The 25,075-nt window shown below is 29.0% G+C and overlaps 4 protein-coding genes across 4 annotated transcripts; 2 read left to right on the forward strand and 2 right to left on the reverse strand.

The window, feature by feature from the left end:
* The first annotated feature begins 3,318 nt into the window (after positions 1-3,318).
* LOC124917940 (transcription factor bHLH79) lies at positions 3,319-5,036 on the forward strand. The gene is made up of 6 exons (XM_047458209.1): positions 3,319-3,831; positions 3,959-4,135; positions 4,208-4,273; positions 4,346-4,414; positions 4,504-4,575; positions 4,644-5,036. Exons 1-6 carry the CDS (start codon positions 3,517-3,519, stop codon positions 4,791-4,793), a joined length of 849 nt encoding a protein of 282 aa, XP_047314165.1. The 5' UTR covers positions 3,319-3,516; the 3' UTR covers positions 4,794-5,036.
* A 520-nt stretch (positions 5,037-5,556) lies between these two features.
* Positions 5,557-8,901, reverse strand: LOC124917950 (5-formyltetrahydrofolate cyclo-ligase, mitochondrial). Its single transcript, XM_047458218.1, has 7 exons — positions 8,582-8,901; positions 7,486-7,626; positions 7,105-7,254; positions 6,858-6,899; positions 6,727-6,772; positions 6,004-6,074; positions 5,557-5,925 (listed from the first exon to the last, which is right to left on the reverse strand). Exons 1-7 carry the CDS (start codon positions 8,865-8,867, stop codon positions 5,786-5,788), a joined length of 876 nt encoding a protein of 291 aa, XP_047314174.1. The 5' UTR covers positions 8,868-8,901; the 3' UTR covers positions 5,557-5,785.
* A 1,051-nt stretch (positions 8,902-9,952) lies between these two features.
* LOC124917960 lies at positions 9,953-11,736 on the reverse strand. Its single transcript, XM_047458229.1, has 4 exons — positions 11,195-11,736; positions 10,984-11,100; positions 10,666-10,905; positions 9,953-10,468 (listed from the first exon to the last, which is right to left on the reverse strand). The coding sequence occupies exons 1-4, from the start codon at positions 11,630-11,632 to the stop codon at positions 10,292-10,294; spliced, it is 972 nt and encodes a 323-aa protein (XP_047314185.1). The 5' UTR covers positions 11,633-11,736; the 3' UTR covers positions 9,953-10,291.
* A 2,350-nt stretch (positions 11,737-14,086) lies between these two features.
* On the forward strand, positions 14,087-18,424 carry LOC124912647 (transcription factor MYB35-like). Its single transcript, XM_047453297.1, has 5 exons — positions 14,087-14,183; positions 14,254-14,371; positions 14,748-15,378; positions 18,137-18,245; positions 18,288-18,424. The coding sequence occupies exons 1-5, from the start codon at positions 14,087-14,089 to the stop codon at positions 18,422-18,424; spliced, it is 1,092 nt and encodes a 363-aa protein (XP_047309253.1).
* Positions 18,425-25,075: the final 6,651 nt, after the last annotated feature.

The following is a 25,075-nucleotide window of genomic DNA, read 5'->3' on the forward strand; positions in this document are numbered from 1 at the left end:
TCCCTTGGAAAACCACATCTCATTCCATATTTTATTTATTTCGGTAAAATAACTTATCTTCTCACATATCTCATCACATATTTTTTTCCAAATGAACCTCTCATCTCGTGACCTTACACTTTCATTTTGGTCAAGTAAATATTTGATTCATATTTTTTAACATTTAGTATCATGACCTTACACAATATTTGATTCATATTTTTTAACTACTTTCAATTGATCCCGACTTATTATCTCTCGACAAACCACATCTCAATCACACTTGGTTAAATGGTTGTACTTGTTTTGTTAGGTTGCAAATTCGAAATATAAATATATAATTTTTATTTTATTTTTAACCGTTTTAAGTTTATGGGCAGGTCAACCCAAAATCTTTTACAAGTATCCATTTACTCCCACATAAATATACAAATTAACCACAGCTCTTGACTCGGCAATCCAGACACTTTGAAATTAAGCATCATTATATATATATATATATATATTAGTTAGTTTAAAAGTTAAGCTTATATTGTTAAAATATCCCGCGTTCATCTATTTGGTGTTGAATTTAACTAATAAAGTTTTATTAGCTTAGTTGGTTAAATGGTTGTACTTGTTTTGTTAAGTTACAAGTTCAAAATATACATGTAACACTTTTAATTTTATTTTTAACCGTTTTAATTTTATGAGCGGGTCAACCCAAAATCCAACCCAAGTATCAATTTACTCTCACATATATATTCAAATTAACCACAACTCTCGATCCGGTAATCCAGACATTTTGAAATTAAACATCATTATATATAGAGAGAGAGATTACCAAAACAAACCCTAACTTGCTGATAGTATAAGTAGTTCTATTTAGTATTTAAGTTTTTGTTTCTAAATGTGTGACTAAAAGTACTTTCATTAGCCCCTTTACTAAACTAAGGTTTTTTTTGTAAATGAATACAGATCTATAAACATAACTTGCTTAAAATGTGTAGTATAAGTATGTTTATTATAATATTTAGGTTTTGTTTCTAAATGTGTAACTAAGGTTTTGTAAATGAATACAGAGCCACAGTCTTACCGATACATAAATCAGAAAAAAAAAATAAAAAAAATTTCCAAACATTAAATAAAGTTCCAAAACATGGACATGTTCGGGATAACCTTAACTACAGGATGATCATGTTCGAGAACTTTCCTTTTGTTAGTGTTGAACTTGGATGTAGTTGAAAAAAACTGATTCTCCTAAAAAGTAAAATAATTTTAAGGATTGAGTTTTTCGGTAACATTGGTGTTCGCCAATGAAGGCTTACCATTTTCGACATTGCTTAAGAAGATACTCGAAAGAAAGAAGAATTTGTCGAAGTCTGGAGTCACGGAAAAAACAAATGAAGAAACTCGAAGTCGCGAAAGGAAAAAGCAGAAAGTCAAAGTCGCAAAAGAAGGAAGAATATAACGAAAGAGAGACATCGAAAATGAAGAGACAAAGGAAGAGAGAAATGGAGAGGAATTAAAAAATATATATTATTAATTTAATTTTTTTAGTCCATTATGTCATTTTATCCGCTAGGGCTGTTATGTGGGGCATCGCTGGGGAATCGCTGTCCCAACTTCACTCTCCCTATCATTTATTCAAGTTCTTGGTTTGACTTGTCATCACTTGATTTCAATATCTTTCAAATTTTAAAATTTTGAATGATCTTATATCTTAATTTAATACCTCTCACTATTTAGGTATGTACTTTTTATTTTTTTAATCAATAAAATTAATAAAACTTTTTATTTTAAAAATTGATATTTTACCCTTAAGATTTACATTATGAGCAGTAAATTTGCAAGTTTGTATTTTATATTAAGACATGCAAAGAAAATATTATAGCATGGAAACAAATATTAATTTTATTTATCTATTAATAAAGTCAAATTTCCAAACAAACTAAAAAATGAACTGTGAAAATGTCCTTTCCCTTCTTTGTAAAAGTGAATTGCTGTGATCTGCGTGTGATCCCAGAAAAATTAATTACTCATTAAATAAAAAAACAAAGATTATGATTGATTACCAACCGCAAAGGAAGAAGGACATTGTACTCGCGTACATACTCGCCATGTTGAAGGTCTTGTTTGGTTTTAAAACTTATTCATTTTAATTTGTTCAATAATCAACCCATCTCTAGTCTCATGTTTTATTTATTTTTATAAAATAATAAAATACATTAAAATATAATTATTTAAAATGCAAAATGATGCAATTTTATTTTAATTTTTTATTCAAATTTAATAAAATTTAAATCTTAAATATAAATAATTATTTTTTAATCAAATAAAAATTTAAATATATTAGTAGTTTATAATTTGATGCTCGATTAAATTCCAACACTTTATTTCAAACAAGATGATTGGTTAAAAAAAATAAAATTATGAAGAGTTTATTTAAATTTGTTTGTATAGTGTAATGTTCACCTATCATTAATAATCATTAAAGTTTTTCAGATAGAAATAGAGGATGTGTTTATCATTTTTCGTCCCTTTCTAGTTTAAATAATTTTTTACTATCATTTATGTCTTATTTGATTTCGTAAAATATATGTGGATCACTATTTATATATATTTTAAAAAAATAATAAGAAAATTATACCAACATTTTTTTTAATATAATATATTAAAAATCCATATTATTATAAAAAAATAAATTTAAAACTTTTATAAATATATAAAAAAATATATATATATTAATTATGTTATATATTTAATTGATTTATTAGTGTTTATGGTATAATCAAGACTGTCTCATCCCTAGTCAACTACTAGTCAAATTGGAGAGAAGCCACCTCTAATGGACAATTCAGAATAGAGACGGTGTTTCACATATTATAATTGACGTCTTTAGGTATAATGTCTTGTTTGCTTATTATTTTTTTAAAATTTAATCATAATCAACATTTTTATTTGTATTTTAATTTATTGCATCACTTAATTTATTAATAGAAATTTTTTTCTATTTTAAAAAAAAATAGCATTATATATTAATATTACTTAAATATTTTTACTAAAAACATTAATTTTATTAAAATAATCGTAAATAATTTTTAAAATAAACTAAAATTTAAAAATTATAATAGAAAACATTTTACATAAACAAAAATATCATTAAAAAGAAATAAATGAAATATTTTCTTAAATATTTAGTACCTAATTTTAGAATCATTCATTATTCCAATTTCCTACCATAGTAAAATATAAAAAGTATTCTCACCTTTCTAACACACGCGCTTTCTAATTTTAGATTCAGTTGCTAAAATGCGCAGTGCGTGCATATTATTGCACGGCCTTCTTCAATCGAGTATTTACAGTCCGATCTCCTTCTTCTCCAAGTCGCTTTCCTACTACAACGCTTCATTCAATAACAAGCCGCCATCGCCGCCGGTGCCGTCGCCGTTGTTGCCGTCGCCGTTGTCGCCGTCGCCGTCGGTAGGTCCATAATCAATGCTTACTAACACTCCACAGTTCCTACTCTCAACTTAGGGTTTCAAACATTCATCTACAATGGATCCTTCACTAATCAACGAAGCTTCATTCTCCGCCGCGAATCCTTCGTCATACAGCTTAGCCGGAATATGGCCGTTTCCTATCGCCGGCTCCGGAGCCGGCGTTGTTGGAGAGCCGATTAGCGGTTTAGGTTTGAGAATGGTTAGTTCAACTGGCTTCAATGATATGATGACATTAAATCGAGATCTTTCGTTAGATGAATCGACGGTTACCGAACAGACTGGGAGTCGCGGTGGAAGAAAGAGAGTTGACGCTAACTCTGGCGATGAATCTTCTAAGATCGTTGTTGCTAGCTGCAGTGGTAATGATCTGGTATGATATATCGTTTGTTTGACTTAATCGAATCTCTAGTTTTCTTTCTTCGATCTCAAATTAACTTAATCTTCATCTTTGATCTTTATTGACATAGACTGAATCTATGGTTTATCAATTTGGACAGAACAATTCGAATGGAAAAAGAGTTAAAATATGTGAAGATGAAAATGGTGTTTCTAAACCTGAAGTTGAAGCAAATTCAAGTGGTGGAATTAAGCCTTTTGAACAACCTAAGCAAGATTTTATTCATGTGAGAGCAAGAAGGGGTCAAGCAACTGATAGCCATAGTCTAGCAGAAAGAGTAAGAACAAGTTAGTTTAATTTCTGAATCTGGAATTGGATATACTAATGAACAAAACCCTCTATTTTGCAGGCAAGGAGGGAAAAGATCAGTGAAAGGATGAAGACTCTTCAAGATTTGGTCCCTGGTTGCAATAAGGTACTTGATTGTTTAGATTTGTTGTTATGGATTTGATCATTTCATAACATTATGATGATGATTCGTGTTTAGGTTATTGGTAAAGCGCCAGTGTTGGATGAGATAATTAACTATATTCAATCACTGCAGCGACAAGTTGAGGTGTAATTGAATTACTCGTCTTTAAGTGATATTACTGTTGGATAATCTTTTGAAGCTTATTATTGTCAATTTCAAATTGAATTACACAGTTCTTGTCAATGAAACTTGAAGCAGTCAATTCTAGGGTTCCTCCTGCAATTGAAGGATTTCCTTCTAAAGAAGTAAGTCTTGATACTTGATTCATACTTGTACTGCTTTTGATATTGACATGATTGGGATTTGGGTGTAGATGAATCAGCTTGGGGGAAGTGCGTTTGATAGTGGAGCTGGAGTGATGTTTGGTTCTCAACCGACGAACAGAGGAGGAGATTTCGATGAAGCGGCTCAATCTGAATGGCTCCATATGCAGATTGGCACCAACTTTGGAAGAACAACATGATATTATGATAAAAGGTGCAAATTCACTTTCTCTATTTCTCTTTATATATTATATGATCAGGAGGGGCCAATTCATCTAGGAAGTTGGTCCATAGTAAAATTCTGAGCATATATATGCTTTCATTGTATTATTATTATATTCTGTATGACATAAAAATTAGTTTTACTTCAAATTCATTGTATTTGATATAACACTTAACAAATTTTCTCCACATTGGGTGAATGTCATATTTCCACTTATGCATTTTTCCTTATTAAAGAAGAAGTTATATTGAACACTGTTAAGCTCTCAAAGCTTTAGGCTGAAACGGCTTTGTTATTTTCGACACAATACAAATCAAAGCAACTGTGGAGTCATGCTAGTCACCCCGAGGTAAAAAAGAAATTCAAAACATTGAAAAGGAGTGTACCAAGTAGGGGTGATGGCAGATCGGTTTTGTTCTCAATCTGTTCTTAATATATCGATTTATACTTTATCAATACCCTAGATGTTTGGGTGATTTTGGCTCTCGGGGGTCTCCGAGATCCTTTCAATGATGACCTATGTTTCTGGAATAAATATTTGGCCGAAATACGGGACCGCTAGTCGCTTCAAAGTGACTTCTTACATCTATTCAATCAATTGATAAAAGACCTAAAGTTAGTATTTCAATGGTTACGATCCTACTATATCTGTTTACTTAATGTGTTTGGGGGTTGAGAAGTTCTACCCTATATGAAGTTCCCTTTTTATCCACCATTCATCACAATCCATATATAAACTAAGTTCAATATACTAGATAAAATTGTTACTAATATCAATTGTTGGATGATTGTCACACAATAATACATAAAAGAGTTAATAAAATGCAAATCCAATGCCTTCAAATCAAAACAACATTTAGAAGCCTATGTATTAAGGCATGTTCATCAAACCTTGGACAAACTCTTGAGAATAGATTAAGGAGAATGAATCTTTAAAAGTTATTTGAAACATACAATATTTATATCATCTCAAATACACATCTCCTCCAAGGCAATCGAGCTAATTGGTACAACACCAGTTGGAGTCACAAGTGCATCAACAGAAACATCTGTCGAAGTGACCGGTATAACACCCTCTTCCATTATCTGTCGCGAATATGACAATGCAACTACAAGAACAATTCATGGGCATTAATAACTAAATGTATATCGAATGTGGTCTATTCAAATCCATTTACGATAAATACCAAGAAGTGGTTGCTTCCATTTGTTTTCCTTTGCACGTTCCAGGTATTTGCTCAGAAAGGTGTCGTAATAGCTTTTACGTGAATTCAACATGTCCAACAATCAAAGACCGTAAACTTAGTGTCATGGAATCTCAATACCCAAAATGTAAAAAAGTTATAATAACTATGGGATTTTCAAAATGGAGAGAAATAGATACTCTTGTGCATATTTATATAAGTTTTGAGCTGATTTTTCTCAATCAGGGTAAATCAAAATCCCTAAAATGTTTCAATTAATTTATTCTAGCCCCAATACCTTCAACAATTCAATTCTCTATCAAGAACGGAGCATTGATGTCAACCAAATCACTAAAGTTAATCTATCAAGAACGGAACATCACTAAAGTTAATCTATCAAGAACGGAACATCACTAAAGTTAATCTATCAAGAACGGAACATCACTAAAGTTAATCTATCAAGAACGGAACATTGCTGAGACGATAAAGTCTTCTAGAGTTGCTTTATTCAATTTGTTAACTTGCTATGTAAAAATTGTAACCATTATTGGTATGATTGAATCAATTGTCACTTCTGTTTCAATATCGAAGTAGCAAATCCTATTTTACTATTTACCATTTTCCTTTTCAAAATGATGCAGGTCGTTTCCAAGGAATATATATATAAACCTAGTTTGACTATTTCCACAATAACTAAAGATGAAACCACAAAGTTCATAAGCTTACCCACCACCACGACCGAGCCGTTTTCCAGATTTCTCAAATGCAAGCCCTAGGACAATTTTTAAAACCATATAAGTTATCTCAAAAACTCTGAAAGTGATTGCTAACTTTAAAGAACAGATCAAATCATGTACCTGGTAAAAGAAGCAAGTCAACCGGTTCATTTGCAAGCATTACTGCAGGTTAAAATAGACAAAACCATCAAAAAAAGGATGATCCAGTTCATGTTTATTTAGGCCAAAAAGCAACAATATTCAAAATAGGAACCAAATTCAGCATAATATTTCTCAGATCCTAAGTCCTGTTTAGAACAAACATAAATATTAGGTGAACATTTATATGTTAATATGCATAGTGAGCGAGTATGGTAGTTGTTCTAACCATCTTCACGGTCAACTCCTTCGGCGTCAATTGGTAAAGGTTCTAGAATGTTCATTGAATTAGCAACCAAATCATCAATGCTTGAAATATTAAGCATTCGCATATTCCTATTCTTGTCCTCCACGCGAGGAACATACAGTTTCTTCTCCCCTGCAGTTATTGAATAAAAACCTCAAATTGAATCTGTTTCAAATGAATCTTACTCAATGAAACAAGTAATATCTTCCATTTCAACCAAAATAGATAAACAATTCAGATGTTTGAGTTGTTCAATAAACATCTCTTTCAGATCACATGTTTTGGTGAAGAAATTGTTTATGTTATCATAAAACAATTCGAGATAACTCTATTAATACATACAAATTTGATGATACAACATACCATATAATGGATTTTGTAGGATCTCTGACAGAATAATCGATGTATCAACTTCTCTTAAAGGTTTACAACTTATATATGCACATAATCTCTTTGAAGATTTAAACCAAGGAGCTTCCAATACAATCTGTTGTATCAATCTATCTGCAAAAAAAATAAAACTGAAAAAGACTCACTATAGGAGTAAAAATATGACATTCTATCAACAAACAAAGGATTACATCAATTTCCATCTATTAACCTTGAGAATGATTTTAGGAACAAAAAGAAAGTTAAGACAAAAATCTAGAGTCTAAGTTGTGAGTTAAACCAGACACGAGATAGATCATCCAAAGAAGAAGGCCTTTTTCGAATAGAAAGCTAACATAGACAAAATAAAGCAAAGATAAAGCTTTCATTCACTGATGTGTGTTCTTTATTTCTCCTCCAAATTGTGAGTTATATGGATGACATAGTACCAGACACGAGATAGAGCATCCAAAGAAGAGAGTCTTTTTCGAATAGAAAGCTAACGTAGACAAAATAAAGCAAAGATAAAGCTTTCATTCACTGATGTGTGTTCTTTATTTCTCCTCCAAATTGTGAGTTATCAGGTCGACATAGTACCAGACACCAGATAGATCTTCCAAAGAAGAAGGTTTTTTTCGAATAGAAAACTAACATAGACAAAATAAAGCAAACATGAAGCTTTCATTCACTGCTGTATGTTCTTTATTTCTCCTCCAAATTGTGAGTCATCGGTTCGACATAGTAACAGACACGAGATAGATCTTCCAAAGAAGAAGGCAAGGCAATTTATTTGAAAATCAAACAAATTTGAAAGCTAACATAGACCAAATTCCTGGCATATTTGCAGCTTGTAATAGTGAATAAACATGACAAACATCAAATCAAATCAACAAATAGCTTTGTTTTCAATATGATTAGCCAATTTATGGGTCTTTGGGAGACAATTATGATCATTTTAGGGTTTTTTCTATCAACACCCACTATGTGTTTAAAGATTTAATTACATATTTCAAGACAACTTCTTCAGCATTATAACTTAGCAAAGCTCAAAACCTAATAAACATCATCCAATTCGACTATTATATGTTACCTTCATCCAGTCTTTGAGATAGATCCATGTCTTTGAGTTCTTTCTTAACAATAGAACGGAGAGATTTCTTCTGTTTGAAAACATGATCTAGATCAGAGACAGTTGCGAAGACATCGTCAGTATGGTTCTTGTCGTTGCTCATGGTGCTGATAGTGTAGCTTGGTGAGGACGATGACCGGATTGATTCCGGCAAGAGGCACCGGCGCCGGCGGAGGATAACGGAGCGAGAGAGTGAGATGAGTTGAGGAATTGTGGATGATGAAACTAGACTGTGTAAGCCGCCCATCGGCCATCGGTAATAGTCGTTGAAGCACTCAATCATTTCTCTTTTATATATTAAATCATTTTTTCTTATCTTTATAAATAAATACCCACAAATTATTTCAAAATTTATTTATAGTTATAACTCAATTAATAAATCATTTAGTTTATAATTATAACCAAAAATATATATATATAATAATTTTAAATACTTTATTTTAGCTAATTTATCTATTTATTTATTTATTTTTAAAATGACACAATTTTTTTTATATTTTATTTTTAATAAAGAATTATTTTTTATTAATTCAAATAAGAAATTAAATATTATTTAGTAGGTAAAAAATTAAAACAACTAAATTGAGAATCTAAATCTTAAATAATAAGATTATTTAAAAAAAAAATCAAAATTTCAATTGGAGATCTAACCCTCTTGAAATTTTTAAAGATAACTTTAAATACGAACGGAAATTCAACAAGTGATAAATTTGTCATTGTCGTTGTTTGTCAAAATCAGGTACTTAAATATCAGTTTTAATAACTTTTTATTGAAAAAATAGATGTTCAGATGTAACAAAAACACGACCCACAAAAAATTAGGAGTATAATTCAAATTATAAAATCCGAAATCAACTAAACAGGATGTCGGACCAAAAAAAATAAAACACAACTTAAATCTAGGTGGTGAAAAGAAAAACGACACTCTCTGATACTAAAAGAAACCATCGGAGGGATATCTTTTCATCTCAGAGAAAAAGAAAATCTTTCCACAATAAGATCATCCATTTTTTCGGAAATTTCAGTTAACCAATTTTATTTTATTTTATTGTGGAGTATACATCATCGCTTATTTCGCTTATTGTGTACAATAACAAAAGGAGAAATCATGGTCACAAAAGTATGTTTTGTTGATGTCCAAAAGAACTTGCAATTCAAATGGGCATATAACCTCACTAAAATGTTTGCCCATCTATTGTAACTTCAACAAATAAAAAAATAAATAAATCATGTGACATAATCCTCTGCATAAAGAAACACACAAACAAAAGGCTTACTTCAATCAAATAAACTCTCATTTAACAAAAATAATAATAAAATTTTGTCAGTAAATTGAATAAAATATTCCTCTTATATGATATCCTTGCATCTTTATATCCCCTTAAACTAGTTAATATTTAATTTCAGCCTTACAACATTCATTTTTCTTCTAATGATTTGATTTTTCATTTCTCCTTTTCCACAAGTTTTGATACATTTTAACAGTATCATCAATCCTTATAACATAACAAAACTACAGCATTTGATTATTCTGTTAATGAAAATTTTGCAGAAAAAATATGACAGGACAATCTAACCAACATTCTTAAAAGACATCATCATCATCATCTCAAATCCTAATTCCATGGCCTATAAAACAATTTCAGACATCATCATTTACTTACTTACATACTAATTCCATGGACTTCTATCTCTCAACACTGAAGTTCCACCTGATGCTGCAGGAGATGGTGAAGATGTAGTGTAACTTGTTCCCGAAACCGACACAACAGGTGGAAGATGCCCTGCCGGAGTGAATCTCATTGGACTACCCATACCAGCCAGACTCGTTCTAGATGGATGTGGAACCTGCACATCGAGAAAATGTAGAAATTATGAGTAACCCTAAAAGAATGACTCAATTTATGAATGCTTATTATGAGTTCAAAGCGTAAAAGAAACTTCTTTCCAACTCTTTACAAGTAGCCAACACGACCCAAAATGAGCTACTATGCAAGAAATGAGACATTTATCATTGTGAAATGTAACAAAAGGATTCATATTACCGCACTAAAGGGTGGTCTGCGTTGAAGAGATTCAGAAGTTGGTGAAGCACTGCTTGTTCGAAGCAAAAGGCGCGAGTTCAGATTATGATTTGAAGCATCATCAGTTTCTGCCCTTTCTGCGTTTCCTACAGGACTTCCTACATTCGTAGTATCCACTTGAAGGGAAGGAGGAACAGGTGGGCGATTAGTTATTACTTGGGTATTATTTCGTCTCTTCAATTCTTCCTCTGCTTGTATAATCTGTTTAAATCCATCCATCAAACCCTAATTCACAAAACTTTTCAAGAAAAACCCACATGAAGAATGAAATTACCTTACCTGTTTCAAAACCTGCACCAATTTGTGTTTTTTCTCATTTAGAACAATTAATTTCTCCTCAACTTCCTTATTTCGTTTCTCCTTTTCACTTGGCTCATCATCCTTGTTCTTGCTTGTCTGAGTTATTAGGTTAAAGAACACAAATGATATGCTAACAATTCATTCTCAATTTTGATTTCAAACACAAAATGAATTCAAAACAATCAATTACCTTGGATTCAAGATTAGGGATTTTTACAGGTTCAAGCTTCACCTCTTTCAGCTTTCCATGAACAACCAAAGGATTGGCGATATCTGCTTCATCTACACCAATCTTTTCTACAAGTTTCAAAACCGGTTTCTCTTCAGCGTCTTGACCTAATTTTTCTTCTCCTCCTCCTCCGTTAGATTTAGTTTCCACCTTCTTCGTTTCTTCTAACCCCCGCCCGCCGTTATCAACTTCCATCGGTATAACGCCATCTGGGTTAGGGTTAGGGTTAGAGGTTGAAGCAAGTTCAGCGGTGGATCGGTGACTGTTAAGGGATTTGATACGGCGATGATGGAGTAATCTGAAATCTTTGGGAGAGATTTTAGGGGTTGGCATTAGCCATCGACGAGGAACGTCGGGGACCTTGTGAAGGTTTCCTCTGTATAATGATATCGCCACCATGACTGATTCGTCTATCTTACTCTGTCAGTCCCTTGCTTCTTCTTCTTCATCGCCTCCCATCCTCCATTAAAGATCTATCTTAAGCTGTGACTTATATGTTAAAAACAAATAACTTGTCTAATATAAAATTTGATTTTCATAAATACAAAACACGCATATCAAGAACTGGATTTAGGTTTACAATATTTTTTTTATACTCAGAATTCATCCACTCAATCTCAATATTGATATTTTCAAATAAAACATAGGGCTTGTCTTCAGTTTTGTTATTTAAAAAGTAGTGATAAACGAAAATTCTAAGTTAATAATTTTTTTAAATTAAAAAAGAATTTAAAAAATATTAATATATAATATACAAAAATTAATAATTTAAAATATAATATATATATATATATATATTTTTTGTCAATGATCTAATTAAATAATATTTAATTAAATTATTGAATTATTTAAATAATCTCAATAAAAAGAAACATATTTTTACTGTTATTGTAAACATTTATTTATTTATTTTTGAATTTAGGAGGTATTAAATTTGTAATTTTTAATCTTTTAAAAATCATTTTTATCTTTCGTCTTGAATTTGAATTTTTATTTATATTTTTAGGAATTATTTTGTCTTTAACACTTGAACTACCTTAATGAGATTTAAAATATTTATTTTAAATCATAAATATGTAAGAATGATGAACTTAGTGCATATTTGGGGTGTGAGGATAACACTCTTAGATTTTAGGTAAGGTTAGTTCAGCTCTAGATAAGAAACCGTCTCAAAGCATCGCAATAGACGCAACAACAACTTGTACCCACCGACACTTTTCCTTGACTTCTGTCGGACCCAAAACTACAAAAAAAAAGTTTATGTTATTACGATCCGTCAATACGAAATTAGAAAGCTGAGCACTCCTACTCAGACAAGTGAGCTTCGCGCCAAACCACTTTGATTTTCGACTAGACTAGCATTAACTCTTCTATTGATAACGAGTAAACCCAAATAATTCGATCGGGGTAGTTGCTGGATTTCCTTTATATATATACTATTTTACTGATGAAATTTGTAGTCTATGCAGAAGATCAAGTTTCAATTAACCTAAGTCAATGATGGGTAGACACATGATAAAGAAGAATCTTTCTAAATCAATTCGGGTCAGCGGGGCCTTCAAGCATCCAAAATACTAGGGTTGTACGTAAGCCTTATTGTCACAATAAATGACTAGGCAGCGCAGATTGAGAAGTAAGAGCAACGAGCTAGGTAAGCCAATCATAGGCTGCACATTCATATTCAAGATGTTTACGGACTAGTTGCTTTAAGGCGAGCTAGCAGATGAGCTAAGCAGCATACACCATTGCTTTAAAGACGGGATCTTTCCTTATCGCTCCGTCTGAACATACTATTTGCGATGAAATAAGTCTTAAATAAGAGGAATTTTATTTCTTTCTCAATGTTAATGTAAAAAAATTCAATCGGCACATCAACAGGAAATGTACACGTTTATAAACCCAATTTATAATCCAACATCATTTTATTTACTCTCTCATCAATTAATCACTTAAACATTGTTTGAATGTTAGTTATTTAAAAAATTAAGTATTGGTGATAATTTTGAGGATTTAATTTATTTTTGGTAAAAAAAATTAAAAAATATTAATATATAATGATAAAATAATAAGTAATAGTTTAAAATATATGTTAATTTAATATTTTTATTAATAAATTAAGTAATATATATAAATAGAGTGAAATGATTTTTTTATTTATTCAACTAACCTCACTCAAATAATGCATTCATTTATTAATCAAAATATTTAAATATCTTTTAATTTTTGTAAAAAATATTATAATTATATATTAATATCTTTTACATATTTTTAAAAAAAAAAACTCACATTTCAATATCATTACCCATCAATATTTTTTTAAATAGATCAAGGTTTATTTTAAAAAAAATCTATCAAACAAGTTCAAATCTTTGTTTGAGTCTTCATTTTTTTTCATTTTGCAATTTTCATTTAAGATGTTTTCTCTCTGACAGTTTTATTTTTGTTAATGAACTCTTTGTTTAAATTACCATGGTGTAAATAAATGATAAACTTGTATGAATTTAAAAGCATAAAGCACACTTAATTTATGCCACTTTTAACTTAGTTATAATTTGTGTAAAACCAAATAATCTAACTAATCTAAACCTGATTTATTAACTTACAAGCATGCTCTTTGTAGCCAAGGCATAAAAATGATGATTACATTTTTTTTTCATCTTTCATCCTAGCTAGATCACATCTCAACAAGTTCATCATGCAAATTTAGTTAAATTAGAAAGTAAACTTCATGCTTTCCTTGCCTTCATTGTCCACACTCATTGCACCCTTTTTAAAAGCTTCATTTCTCCATCTCTTTCTTCTTCATCACATACCACTCATTATAACTCTCTTTTTTGCATCTCTTCATAAAAGATGGTCAAGTCACATTATAGTGCCAAGCTCAATGTGGATAGAGGAAACCTACCCATTAGAGAAGATGAAGGGAAGAAGGTGGGTTCGAAGAGATCAGGTTTGTGATTTGATTCTCTTATTATTTTTTTCTCTAACTCAATTACTAAGATGCGTTTGAACACGAGTAGGAACGACAAGTTGTGGGAAGAATTGTAAATTGAAGTGGGCCGAAGATATCAACAATGAAAGATTCACTCTGCAAGAAGAGGAGATGATCATTAGGCTTCATGCAGCCATTGGAAGCAGGTAATTTATTAAGATATATTTCCAAATGACAACTTTTTTTGGTGAATAATATTAATGTGGTATGTCCCAACACTAAAAGAAAAATACTATAGCATTATTCTATTTCACATACACTTTTAATGTTATTAACAAGATTATTCTTATGATATTTATTAATAGAATCCAAAATGAGAAGTTTGTTATGTTAGATTTCTACTTATAATAATGTTCCCATTGAAGTGTGGACCATTTCTAATTTTCTATATGATGGTTCTAATTTTCTTCAAAGTATAAATCATTATTTTCAAAAACAAAATTATATTTGTGTTAGAAGAATACATATAAGTTTGTTTTTATTTGTTCTTTCCCCTGATAATATAGAATTTGTGTGATCAAGGTGGAACGTAATAGCCCAACAATTGTCGGGAAAAACAGACAACGACGTAAAGAATTATTGGAACACTACGTTGAGAAAAAAACTCAAAGAGATGGGTATTGATCCGGTTACACATAGGCCCTTCACCCAAATACTTGCGGATTATAGGAAGATCGGTGGCACACCAAGAGCTAGAACGAGGATGATCGGCACAACCCTAATTAATAATCAAGACTCGAGGCCTAATCCTTTACTAATCACCGCGAACAACCAATCACAACAACCTTATTACACAACAATTTCGGATAATCCTATAATAATTGATCATGATTATTATAACAACAACAATTACAACTCGTCTAATATCGTTTCTCCATGTGAATTAGCTGTTGAGCAGACTCTCGGCTCGCCGGAAGCATTCAACAATGAAGAAGCCATAGAATTCGGATGGCACGACTTCCTTGTGGACGACGTTTTCACACAAGCTAGTACTAATAATGTTGATGATGGCTTGGTTAATGAACTCTCAAACTCCATTAATCCTCTCTTAAGCCAAATGCAAAGTAAAATCAATCATGATCTTAATTATGCAATTGAAGGGATTAGAGTTTCTCCTTCATTTGTGGATGATATGCTCTTGGGAGAAGACTTTGTAGATTTTTCTGATGAAACATTCATCTTTTGAGATCGTTTTCGACATTAATTATGATTTCTCCATATTTCTTATTATGCGTTTGTGTAACTTGTGACGACGGTATAATTTAATCATATGTATTTTTATATTTTCAAAATGTTTTATCGAAATCGAACCATGTCTCAAATAAAACAGGACATAGCTTGCTCTTCTATTTTGGTGTGTCATACAATTATCAACAATTAGTGATCACTTATTTGATATTGTATACAGAATTGAGGATTCAAATCACAATTTCAAGAGTTTTGAGGGCATGAGATATTATTCCTTGTTTAGTTTATAATATATAGTTTGGTGGTCATGTGATACAGAGAAACAGGAATATCACATGCTGCAAACAAATCATAAAAAGAATATTATTATTATTATTATTATATATATAGCTTAGTAGATTACTAAAATCATTTACTTTCCAGAGTAATAGACAGGGTGGGTGTTACTAGACAACAACGTCAACAATAATTAATAATAAGTCCACTTTAAGAATTTGAGTGCAAAATTATCTTTTGATAAGACTACTAATCGCTAGATTGAATTAAATTCATTCATAATTATATTAAAATCAAATTTTAGTTTAATTAGATAAGATATGAATATTAATTCAACTATCATGTAATTTGTGTGTCACCGGTTAAAGTATAAAATACCACGATTATCATTTGTCTCGTTCACCTGAAAATTTCATCAATATCGACCTCTTACCATCTCTCGAAAATTTCGAGTAACTAACATATCCATTGTTACCCGCAAGAGCCGCAACTAAACTTGAAACCACTAAAATTTTACCTACCGAATTAATCAATTTTTAAATAATTATTTTAAATAAATAAACTCAAAATAACTAAAATTAAAGCCAAAACATGATTAAATAATTAATTAGAATAATTATTATAGTAATTAAATCCCAATTAATTAAAATAAAGGCCAAGAAAAATAAATAAAATAAATTAAGATAAATATTGTATTCATTTTATCTCAAATTAATTTTTAAATGGTAATAAAAATTAAAATAAATAATTTAGGATAAGTGTTGTATTCATTTTATGTCAAATAAATTATTTATAAAACCCTAAAATAAAAAAATAAAAAAATAGGCAAATTAAATATCTAGTAGGTTAAAATGGAACAAAAAAGAATTAAAAAAAATCAAATCCAAACAAGCTCTAAGGCTGGAAAAGGGTCGTAATCTGCTGCATCCAAAATTAAGAGAAATTAGTACAGCAGATCACACCGTCATCAGATGAGTACCCATGTTGCATCCAACGAACAATAGAGGACCGCGTAGCCTACTGCAATAGAAGAGAAGCGTTTCCGCGCAATACTTGATCAATTAATGTGCGCCTCAACCCCGTTAATCCAAACGCGAACGAAATGCCCAACGCAGATAGAACACAACAGAATGCCCAGACGTCCACGCTTTGGCCAACAATGATGTCGTTTAAGACTCCCTCCGCGCTAAAACGTGGAAGAAGCGAAGAACGTCGTTTCCACTTCGCTTTTCCTTCTACCTCGCGACGAACGACATGATGAACAACTGAAATATTTGATTTCTCAAATATGGAACTCTGACTTTAGTCCATCAAATCGAGTGATTCGAAAGTTAAAATGATCACCATAGCATGGTGATCATTTCACTTGCGATTATAGGAGCAATCATGCCCTATAACGATTAACTAGATAAAGAACAGACAAAAATCATTAATGACATTTTGACTGAAATTCGATCTACTTAATCATTCAACCGGCCTAAGGAAACTATGAATACCCCCTTAGGCAAACTGAAGGCAAGTATCACAATCCCAAGACCACAATCTCTTCCGTACGAAATCCATAATAAATTTTCAATTTTTTCTTGAAATTTTTGAAATTTTATACAAGGCTGTAAAACTCAATTCTGGTAATCACAAAGCTTCTAAAAGAGTTTAGGAGTATTCTTCAACTCACTAAAAACTTCCAATCATGTAGTAATTCAAATTATGATTAAAATTGAATATTTTACATTTCAATTCGACTACTTTTATATATTGCTTAATTATTCAATTTTTTGATTGGAAATTGATCCTAAGATCATTTACAATCTTTTTATCGAAACTAATTTGAATTAATCGATCCTAAGATCATTTACTGTTAAAATTGAATATTTTACAATTCAGTTATAACTCAAGAAAAGTGACCCAAAAACTGTGCCGACATGTTTCTAAGGATGTTAAGAGTACATCTAGACCAATTCAAAGCAATCCCGATCATGTTTGATCAAAACTAATGTTTTTATAAAAATAAAATTTTAGTTTTTCAATTGGTTAAGATGAACAACCAGTGTTCATGTTTTGGTTTCATTCGATCTTATGAGGTATAAGGAAACTAATGGCAAGCTATCCACACTCTATTAAACCCTTAAAACCAAAAACATGTTTTTTACTCAAGAAACTATTTGAACAAATGGAATATCATACTAATCGATGATACATCGGGATGATGTTATAAATGATCATTGAGACTAGACGAAACTCCACATGCCTTGGATCGAAAAATTAAGGCCTTAGTCAAAAACATCAAACTAAAAGTTTGATGTTCTTGACGTCCGACCGAGGGTTCGACTTGGGTTTGATTTTTGACTGAGAAAATCGAACCCTCCCCATTAAATCAGGAATTATTGATGAGTGGGAGAATGTATATGCATATATTCATGTCTTATTGTTCATTTCCTTCTATGAAGATTTTACTAAAGAGTTGTCTTGATTATGGAGATGGAGATTTGGCAGAGAATGTGGCAAAGCAATTGGAGAAGGTGATTGATAAGGCGGAGATGGCGCCGAAAGATGTGAGTGAGGTTTTGATAAAGAATTGACGGGACAAAATTAAAGCAGTTGAGGAGCTGACAAAGGCATTGAAGGGGGAGGTCAGAGAAGAAAATGGGAAAGGAGGGAATAACGAGATAGGAGAAATGCGAAGAAGAGGAGGAACAAGAGATAAAACATCACGTAAATTAGATGATATGGATTAAAATTGTTAGAATTTTTTTTCCGTTTGGATAAATATGACACAATTTATAACTTCATGTATACACACAATAATTTTTTAGATGGTGGATTAATTTAAGAAATGACTACAACCTCATGAATAAATATAGTATTCTTCTCGATTTTTAGCTTTGGCTTCATTTTCGACTGAGAAAATAAGCCCGTCATGATTTTCAACCGAGGATTTATAGTCTCGACCAAGAACTCCTCGCACCTCGACTAAGAGCTCCTCGCACCTGGACAATGATTTCTAGCCTTGACTAAGAACTCTCTGCACCTCGACCGAGAGTTTCTCACACCCGACCGAGGATTTCTATCCCCGACCAAGAACTCTCTGCACCTCAACCGTGAGTTCCCCGCATCGAACCGAGAGGTCTTAGCCTCGACCGAGGATTCCTCACGCTCGAACGAGAGCCCAGTGCATAGGACCGAGGGAGTTTAGCCCATGATCGAGGGTGTTTAGCCCGCGACCGAGAGGACTAGTCTTAGGGCTTGTTTGTTCGAAATTTTATTTAACTAGAAGCCCAAATCATTTTTTTTAATATAAATAAAATGGAAAACAATTTCAAAATATTTTTAGAATATTTTCACAAAAATATTTTGATTAAAGGCATGTTTGGATTTATTTTTAAATTCTAATGCATTTAAACTGATATTTTTCAGGTACATTCTTCAATAATCGTCGACGTCAATCGCAAGTACCAGCATTTAAATATTATTCTATAATTTTAAATGTAGAAAAACTTGTGCATGCTTAGAACTTGAAGAATAATTGGTTAAATAAAACGTAATAAAACTAAATTTTTAAAAGCCAAGATTTTGTAAAGTTGAAACCATTTTTTAACGAGTACCAAGGATATAATGAGAAAACCATTTTTTAAGTATCACCAAACACCGAACTTATAAAGAATCTTTGGTCAAGTATACGTTTACCAAATATTTTATTGATTTTAAATTAAAAATCAATTATCGACTGTTTAATCAAATAAATAATCTTTTAAATTAATTTAAAATACGACTTTTTTAAATCAAATTATAACTTGTTTATTTTAAATTTAAAATATTATTTAAATTTGATCATAAAAATTAATTATTGTTATAATTATTTTTAAAATGTAAAAACATATTTTTATAAATCTTTTTAAAATAACATTTTATTTAAAAGGTTCTTGACACACAAACCAAAGTTCAAATTTCTCAAACCTAAAGTTTTTTTAGGATAAGAGTTTTCGGGGTTACAAAATTATATCTCATATCACAGACCTTCTCATTTCAACCGATCAACATATCCCTTACTTCCAATAGAACTAACATTTTGAGCATTTTGCACTCCTTCATATAAAATTTTATAATTTTTTTAAACTTACATCTAGCGAGATTCGAACTCTTTGTTTTTATTACGAATTATGAACACTTAACTATTACTTGATTTATTTTTATAATTTTATTTATTAATATATAATGGATATAATTAACAATTAAAAATAAATCACTACTTATATTAAAAAAAATTGTTTTCACACTCTTTACCATTATCACTTCAAATTCTTTAAATATAAAAAACAAATAATCAAACAAATTAATTCAAATTTTATATAAATATAATATGAAATAATTTTTAAATAAATGATTATATATACATTTAATATATAATTGTATAGATATAAAATAAAACCAATAAATAAATGAATAAGATAATAAATAATAGTCATAAAATTAATTACAACAGTAGTTGATTTAGTTGAATAAGTAATTATTATTTAATTTATAAATAATATAAAATAACATAATAAAATTAAAACAATTAAATAAGAATGTATAGGTTAAATAGTACTATAAATTTTAAAAATTAAAATTCTAATTTAGAATATTCAACAATTTTGAAATTTATTGAGGGTGTCTCCAAATTAAAATGACGATGAGTGAAAAAGTAGAATAAATAAACAAACCAATCAACAGTATTAGAAGAATATCTACCAAATATTTTGCGTGATTGTGAAAATTTTCATTGTTCTTGGGTCGGTAAATAGCGTCGAAATTTTTTTTGCAAAATGATAACTCATCATCTATATATATGGTCTAAATAATGAGAAATGATACATGTAAAAGAGTCTTCACATGAAAGGTTAACTTTAATAACTTTTTATTAAACTAAAGAGAAACAACTCAAGATCTGACAATTTATCTCATTTGCTCTTAAGAAATGAATTAACACAAACTCGAAAAATTATCACTAAAATAATTGAGAAGTATGACCAACAAATGATTCATTAAAAATTAAGAGTATTATTCATATTATAAAAATTTATACAACAAATCTGATTCGGCTAAACAATATACCTAATCGAATCAACTACAACACCAACTCTAATTTGAGTGGTAAAAAAAGAAACTTGATATCTATATTAGAGAAGTTATTGGAGGGCCAATGAAACAAGTTATTATTTTTGTTCTTCTCTAATAAAATTTTAGAAGGTGAAAAAAAATGTTAATGGTAAGTTTTAGTTCATTTTTGTAAAATAAAAAAATTCTAAAATTTTAAGAATAATTTTCAAATTTTACTACTTTCTTTTTCACTCTAAATTGTCATGTAATTTTGTTTTCTTAACATATTCAACTAATCTAAATCCTTGTTTTTCTTTTTTAAAATAGATTTATTTTTTTAAGACAATTTAAAATATATATATATATATAAATATATATATAAAAAAAGGAGAATAGAGAAGGAAAATTGGGAGGGATAATGGTAAAAGAAATGACGTGCAAAAAAAAATGGGAAGAAAAAAAAGTTATTTTATTTTTTCAGTCAATCAACATAAATTCCTAACGTCATTCCTTTTTCCATTCTTTTTAAAATTCTCTTTCCTATCATTTCTTTTATTTTTAATAATATTTATGGTTGTGGAGTCCTTTCATCCCAAAATGAACCATATTAACAAAACGCTTAACTCATAATATTATATAACTCTATTATTCAATAAACTATGTTATTTTTACTTACTAAGATTTTATTAGCTTAATAATAGGTTTATTGGGAGATTTTTATATCTTAATTATATTAGATTAGACATTACATTTGTTGTACAACAATTGTCTTAATATGATAATCAACCAATGAATTGTCATTGGAAAGCAACTTTACATTTGATTAAATATTTAAAGGGTTCAATCTCTTTGAGACTATTTTTTCCATTTGATAATTCACTACATATCAAGGCATTATCTGACTCTGAATGGGGCTCATGTAGAGACAATAAAATCATTATCGGGTTATTGTATCATATTTGAAAATTTGGTTATCTTTTAACAAACAAACAACCCACTGTATCTCATTCTTCAGTCGAGGTTGAGTATCGCAGCTTAGTTTCAGCTTGCGAGATTAAGTGATTTTCATATCTTATTAATGATTTCTGAAATATTCTTCAATTACCCATTACATTACATTGTGATAATGTGACAACCATTCATATTACGGAAAATCATGTATTTCATGAACGAACAAAACATCTAAACATTGATTGTTGTGTAATCCGAAATAAGTTTTTATCTGATTTTATAAAATTGCAGCACATATCCACTAAATTGCAGATTGTTGATAATTTTACAAAGGCTTTGGATTATCTACGATTCAACTTTCTTCGATCACGATTGTTTTTGAAAGATGTGTATGAACTTTATAACTTTTATAAAAATTGATAAGTTTAAGTTATTATTTTAACATAAAGTTTTATGTTGACTGAAGTTTATTAAGTGCAAGGACTAGTTACTTTATTAAAACCAATGTGAGGTTTTAACTCGATGGAGACTTTGTTTGTAACTTTTTAAACTGAAATAATCAAGATTTTGGTTAATGGTTCCTTGTCTTCTCTCTAGCTTATTGATTATATCTAGCAAGTTAAGACTTACTAAATTTGTTCATAGTTTGAAAAATAAAATAAAATCCTAAACAAAATAAAAATAAAAAGTAATTACTCAAACAATCAAATTTGAACTAGAATTGATTGTTTCTCTTCAAAGTTGTTTATAAATACTATTTTTTTTTTATAAATAAATCTTGTTTGATATAAAATTGAGATAGTTGTTTGATCTTAGTTTATTTTTTTGAAAAAATCTGAATTATCAAATGAAATATCTAGATTGATTTGGAATTATCAATAACTTAGTTTTTTTTAGATTTTTTTTTATCAAAATAATCCTAATATTATTTAATAAAAGTATAGAAAGTTAAAAAGAGATATTTTAATTAATAAATAACACAATTTAATAGTTAAAATATGTGATGATAAAAATATATTTGAACTAATAAAAAAATTCATATATCCCGTGTACTAACCAATTTTGTTTAGATTTTTTTTTTTATTTCTTATAAAGAATAAATTAAATACTTTGTTTTCAATTGATATTACATCTAGAATCATATTATATAGTGTGAAACTCAAGCATTATATAAATCTACAATACACTTTCTTATAATCTAAATAACCTTTAGATTGCTCCACAATACAAATCTCAAATTAGATTTATTTTTTGGCATTTGAGAAATATTCACTCTACTATATATTTTTATTAAATTATATTATTTAAATTATTCTCATAATTTTTGTTTTGTAATAACCCTCCAATTATCCAAAACAAAAAATTATAGATTACTTTTACTTGACTAAGTTCAATTGTTTCGTGTTATCCATGTATATTGGGACTAATTGAATTTAACAATTTCAGATAGATATTTGAACTATAGAAGTTAGCATTATTACTAACACCACTTTCATTATTCAAATCGAATTTGTTTGGTTTATTACTAACAAATCTTTTTTTTAAATGTTTTATAAAATTTTTAGACATGTTGAGTTTAAACATAGCAACCTTAAATATTATTTGGTATATATAAATTAATATTCAATTTAAATAATTTTTGTTTTAAATTTCGAATCTAGACTATCTTTTCTTATTTTATTCAAGAGAGTAAAAATGTAACGGTTCTCTTTATGTTTATAAAAAAAAAAATTTTAAATATTTTTTTTTCAATCAATCATTTTTCAATCATCACATCACTCATTTTATTAACAAAAAATACTAAAATACTCTTTATTTTAAATTATTATTTTTTATTTTATTTATATATATCAATACCATTTAAGTTTTTTTACCAAAAATAATCATCACCTTCTCAAAATCATCAACAATTATTATTTTTTTCTCGTTTTAAATTTTAAAAAAATCACAATCCGAATCAAATCTAAAATTCAAATTAATCTCATAATTCAGTATAATCTAGCCAAAGTTGAATTTCAGACCTGACCTCAACTTTCGATACAAACAAGACAGCCAATAAGGAACATTCAATGAATTCAACCAAGTGTGCCATCTGTCTTTCGGTTCCTGTTTTTTTAGCCTTCGAATGCATCACCATTTTTGTAATAACAATTATTAAATAATGGTTTTAGCAATACATGCATTAATAAAATTTATAAATGAAAATTTTAATAAAAATAAATAAAATTTAAAAGTCAATTATTTTCAATTTAATTAATTCCAATTTTACTAATTCATTTTCGTAAATAAATAGTCCGAGTGTAAAGTCTGACCCGACTCAACTCCACCCGGACCCAAAATTGAATATATAATATTTTTTTAATTATCTAATTAATTAATTATATATTATAAGTTATAATCTGTTAATCTATCCCTATTGTTATTCTTGCATATTTTTAACTTAAAATTTATTATAATATTTGTTATATATTAGAAAAGTTTTTATAATTAAATATTTAATTTGTATAAATATTTTAATTTTGTGGTCAACATTGTTTAAAGTCTCAAATCTATAACTTTAAGAATATCAATTTTACATTCTACCACTTAACTATAAGTCTCTCCTATTAAATTATTTAGTTATTACATTATTAATAAAAAAAATATTATCAAAATCTCCATGGATTTAGTTAAAGTTAAAAATAAAATAGTATATTATTACAATCTCGATCCATTCAATTATAAAATCATATTTAATTATTTTTTTAATTTATTATTATTATTTAGAGAGTTAATTTTTGTTAGTCATTATCATTATAACTTCAACAAAAATATTAAGATTAATCCAAATTTTTATAAACATAATAATTTTTATTTTTAAATGAATGACATTAATATTTAAATATATATATATATATAAACAATCCATTAATTATTATATTATTATTTAAATTTAGAAAGCTATTATTATAACCACTTTAACTTTGTAATGTTCTTAAATAGAAATTCACTCAATCCTAAACTTATGAATTTTTGTCACTTATCTTGATAAATATAAAATGAGTCCACTAATTAACTTAAACAATTTAATTAAAATATAAAATTATGAAATAATTTTAAACACCACTATTTTTTTTATAACTACCTTTGAAATCGTGTAAACTTATTTTAAGGAATAATTTTTAATTAAAAAAATTATTTATTTTATTAATATTATTTTAAGTAAGTTTAAAGGGTGTTTAATATTAATACCTTTTATAAGGTTACAATTTAATATTTAGTAACTAAGATAATTAAATGGATTATCAATTCAAAACTGCCGTTAAGAAAAAAGGAGAAGAAGAAGCAACTATGATAAGTTTGATTCGTTTTTTGAAAAG

The sequence above is a fragment of the Impatiens glandulifera genome, chromosome 1, assembly GCF_907164915.1.
Source record: "Impatiens glandulifera chromosome 1, dImpGla2.1, whole genome shotgun sequence".
NCBI classification, from domain to species: domain Eukaryota; kingdom Viridiplantae; phylum Streptophyta; class Magnoliopsida; order Ericales; family Balsaminaceae; genus Impatiens; species Impatiens glandulifera.

Coding starts and splice junctions, on each gene's coding strand:
- LOC124917950 (XM_047458218.1), bottom strand. CDS start 8,867: ATGGGCGGCTTACACAGTCTAGTTTCATCATCCACAATTCCTCAACTC. Junction 7,627..8,581: donor ATCTCAAAGACTGGATGAAG/GTAACATATAAT, acceptor TTTTTTTTGCAG/ATAGATTGATACAACAGATT. Junction 5,926..6,003: donor ATGGAAGCAACCACTTCTTG/GTATTTATCGTA, acceptor TTGTTCTTGTAG/TTGCATTGTCATATTCGCGA.
- LOC124917960 (XM_047458229.1), bottom strand. CDS start 11,632: ATGGTGGCGATATCATTATACAGAGGAAACCTTCACAAGGTCCCCGAC. Junction 11,101..11,194: donor TCCCTAATCTTGAATCCAAG/GTAATTGATTGT, acceptor CTAATAACTCAG/ACAAGCAAGAACAAGGATGA. Junction 10,469..10,665: donor GCAGACCACCCTTTAGTGCG/GTAATATGAATC, acceptor CTCGATGTGCAG/GTTCCACATCCATCTAGAAC.
- LOC124912647 (XM_047453297.1), top strand. CDS start 14,087: ATGGTCAAGTCACATTATAGTGCCAAGCTCAATGTGGATAGAGGAAAC. Junction 14,184..14,253: donor GGTGGGTTCGAAGAGATCAG/GTTTGTGATTTG, acceptor GAACACGAGTAG/GAACGACAAGTTGTGGGAAG. Junction 15,379..18,136: donor TGCTCTTGGGAGAAGACTTT/GTAGATTTTTCT, acceptor CCTTCTATGAAG/ATTTTACTAAAGAGTTGTCT.
- LOC124917940 (XM_047458209.1), top strand. CDS start 3,517: ATGGATCCTTCACTAATCAACGAAGCTTCATTCTCCGCCGCGAATCCT. Junction 4,136..4,207: donor GCCATAGTCTAGCAGAAAGA/GTAAGAACAAGT, acceptor TCTATTTTGCAG/GCAAGGAGGGAAAAGATCAG. Junction 4,576..4,643: donor AAGGATTTCCTTCTAAAGAA/GTAAGTCTTGAT, acceptor ATTTGGGTGTAG/ATGAATCAGCTTGGGGGAAG.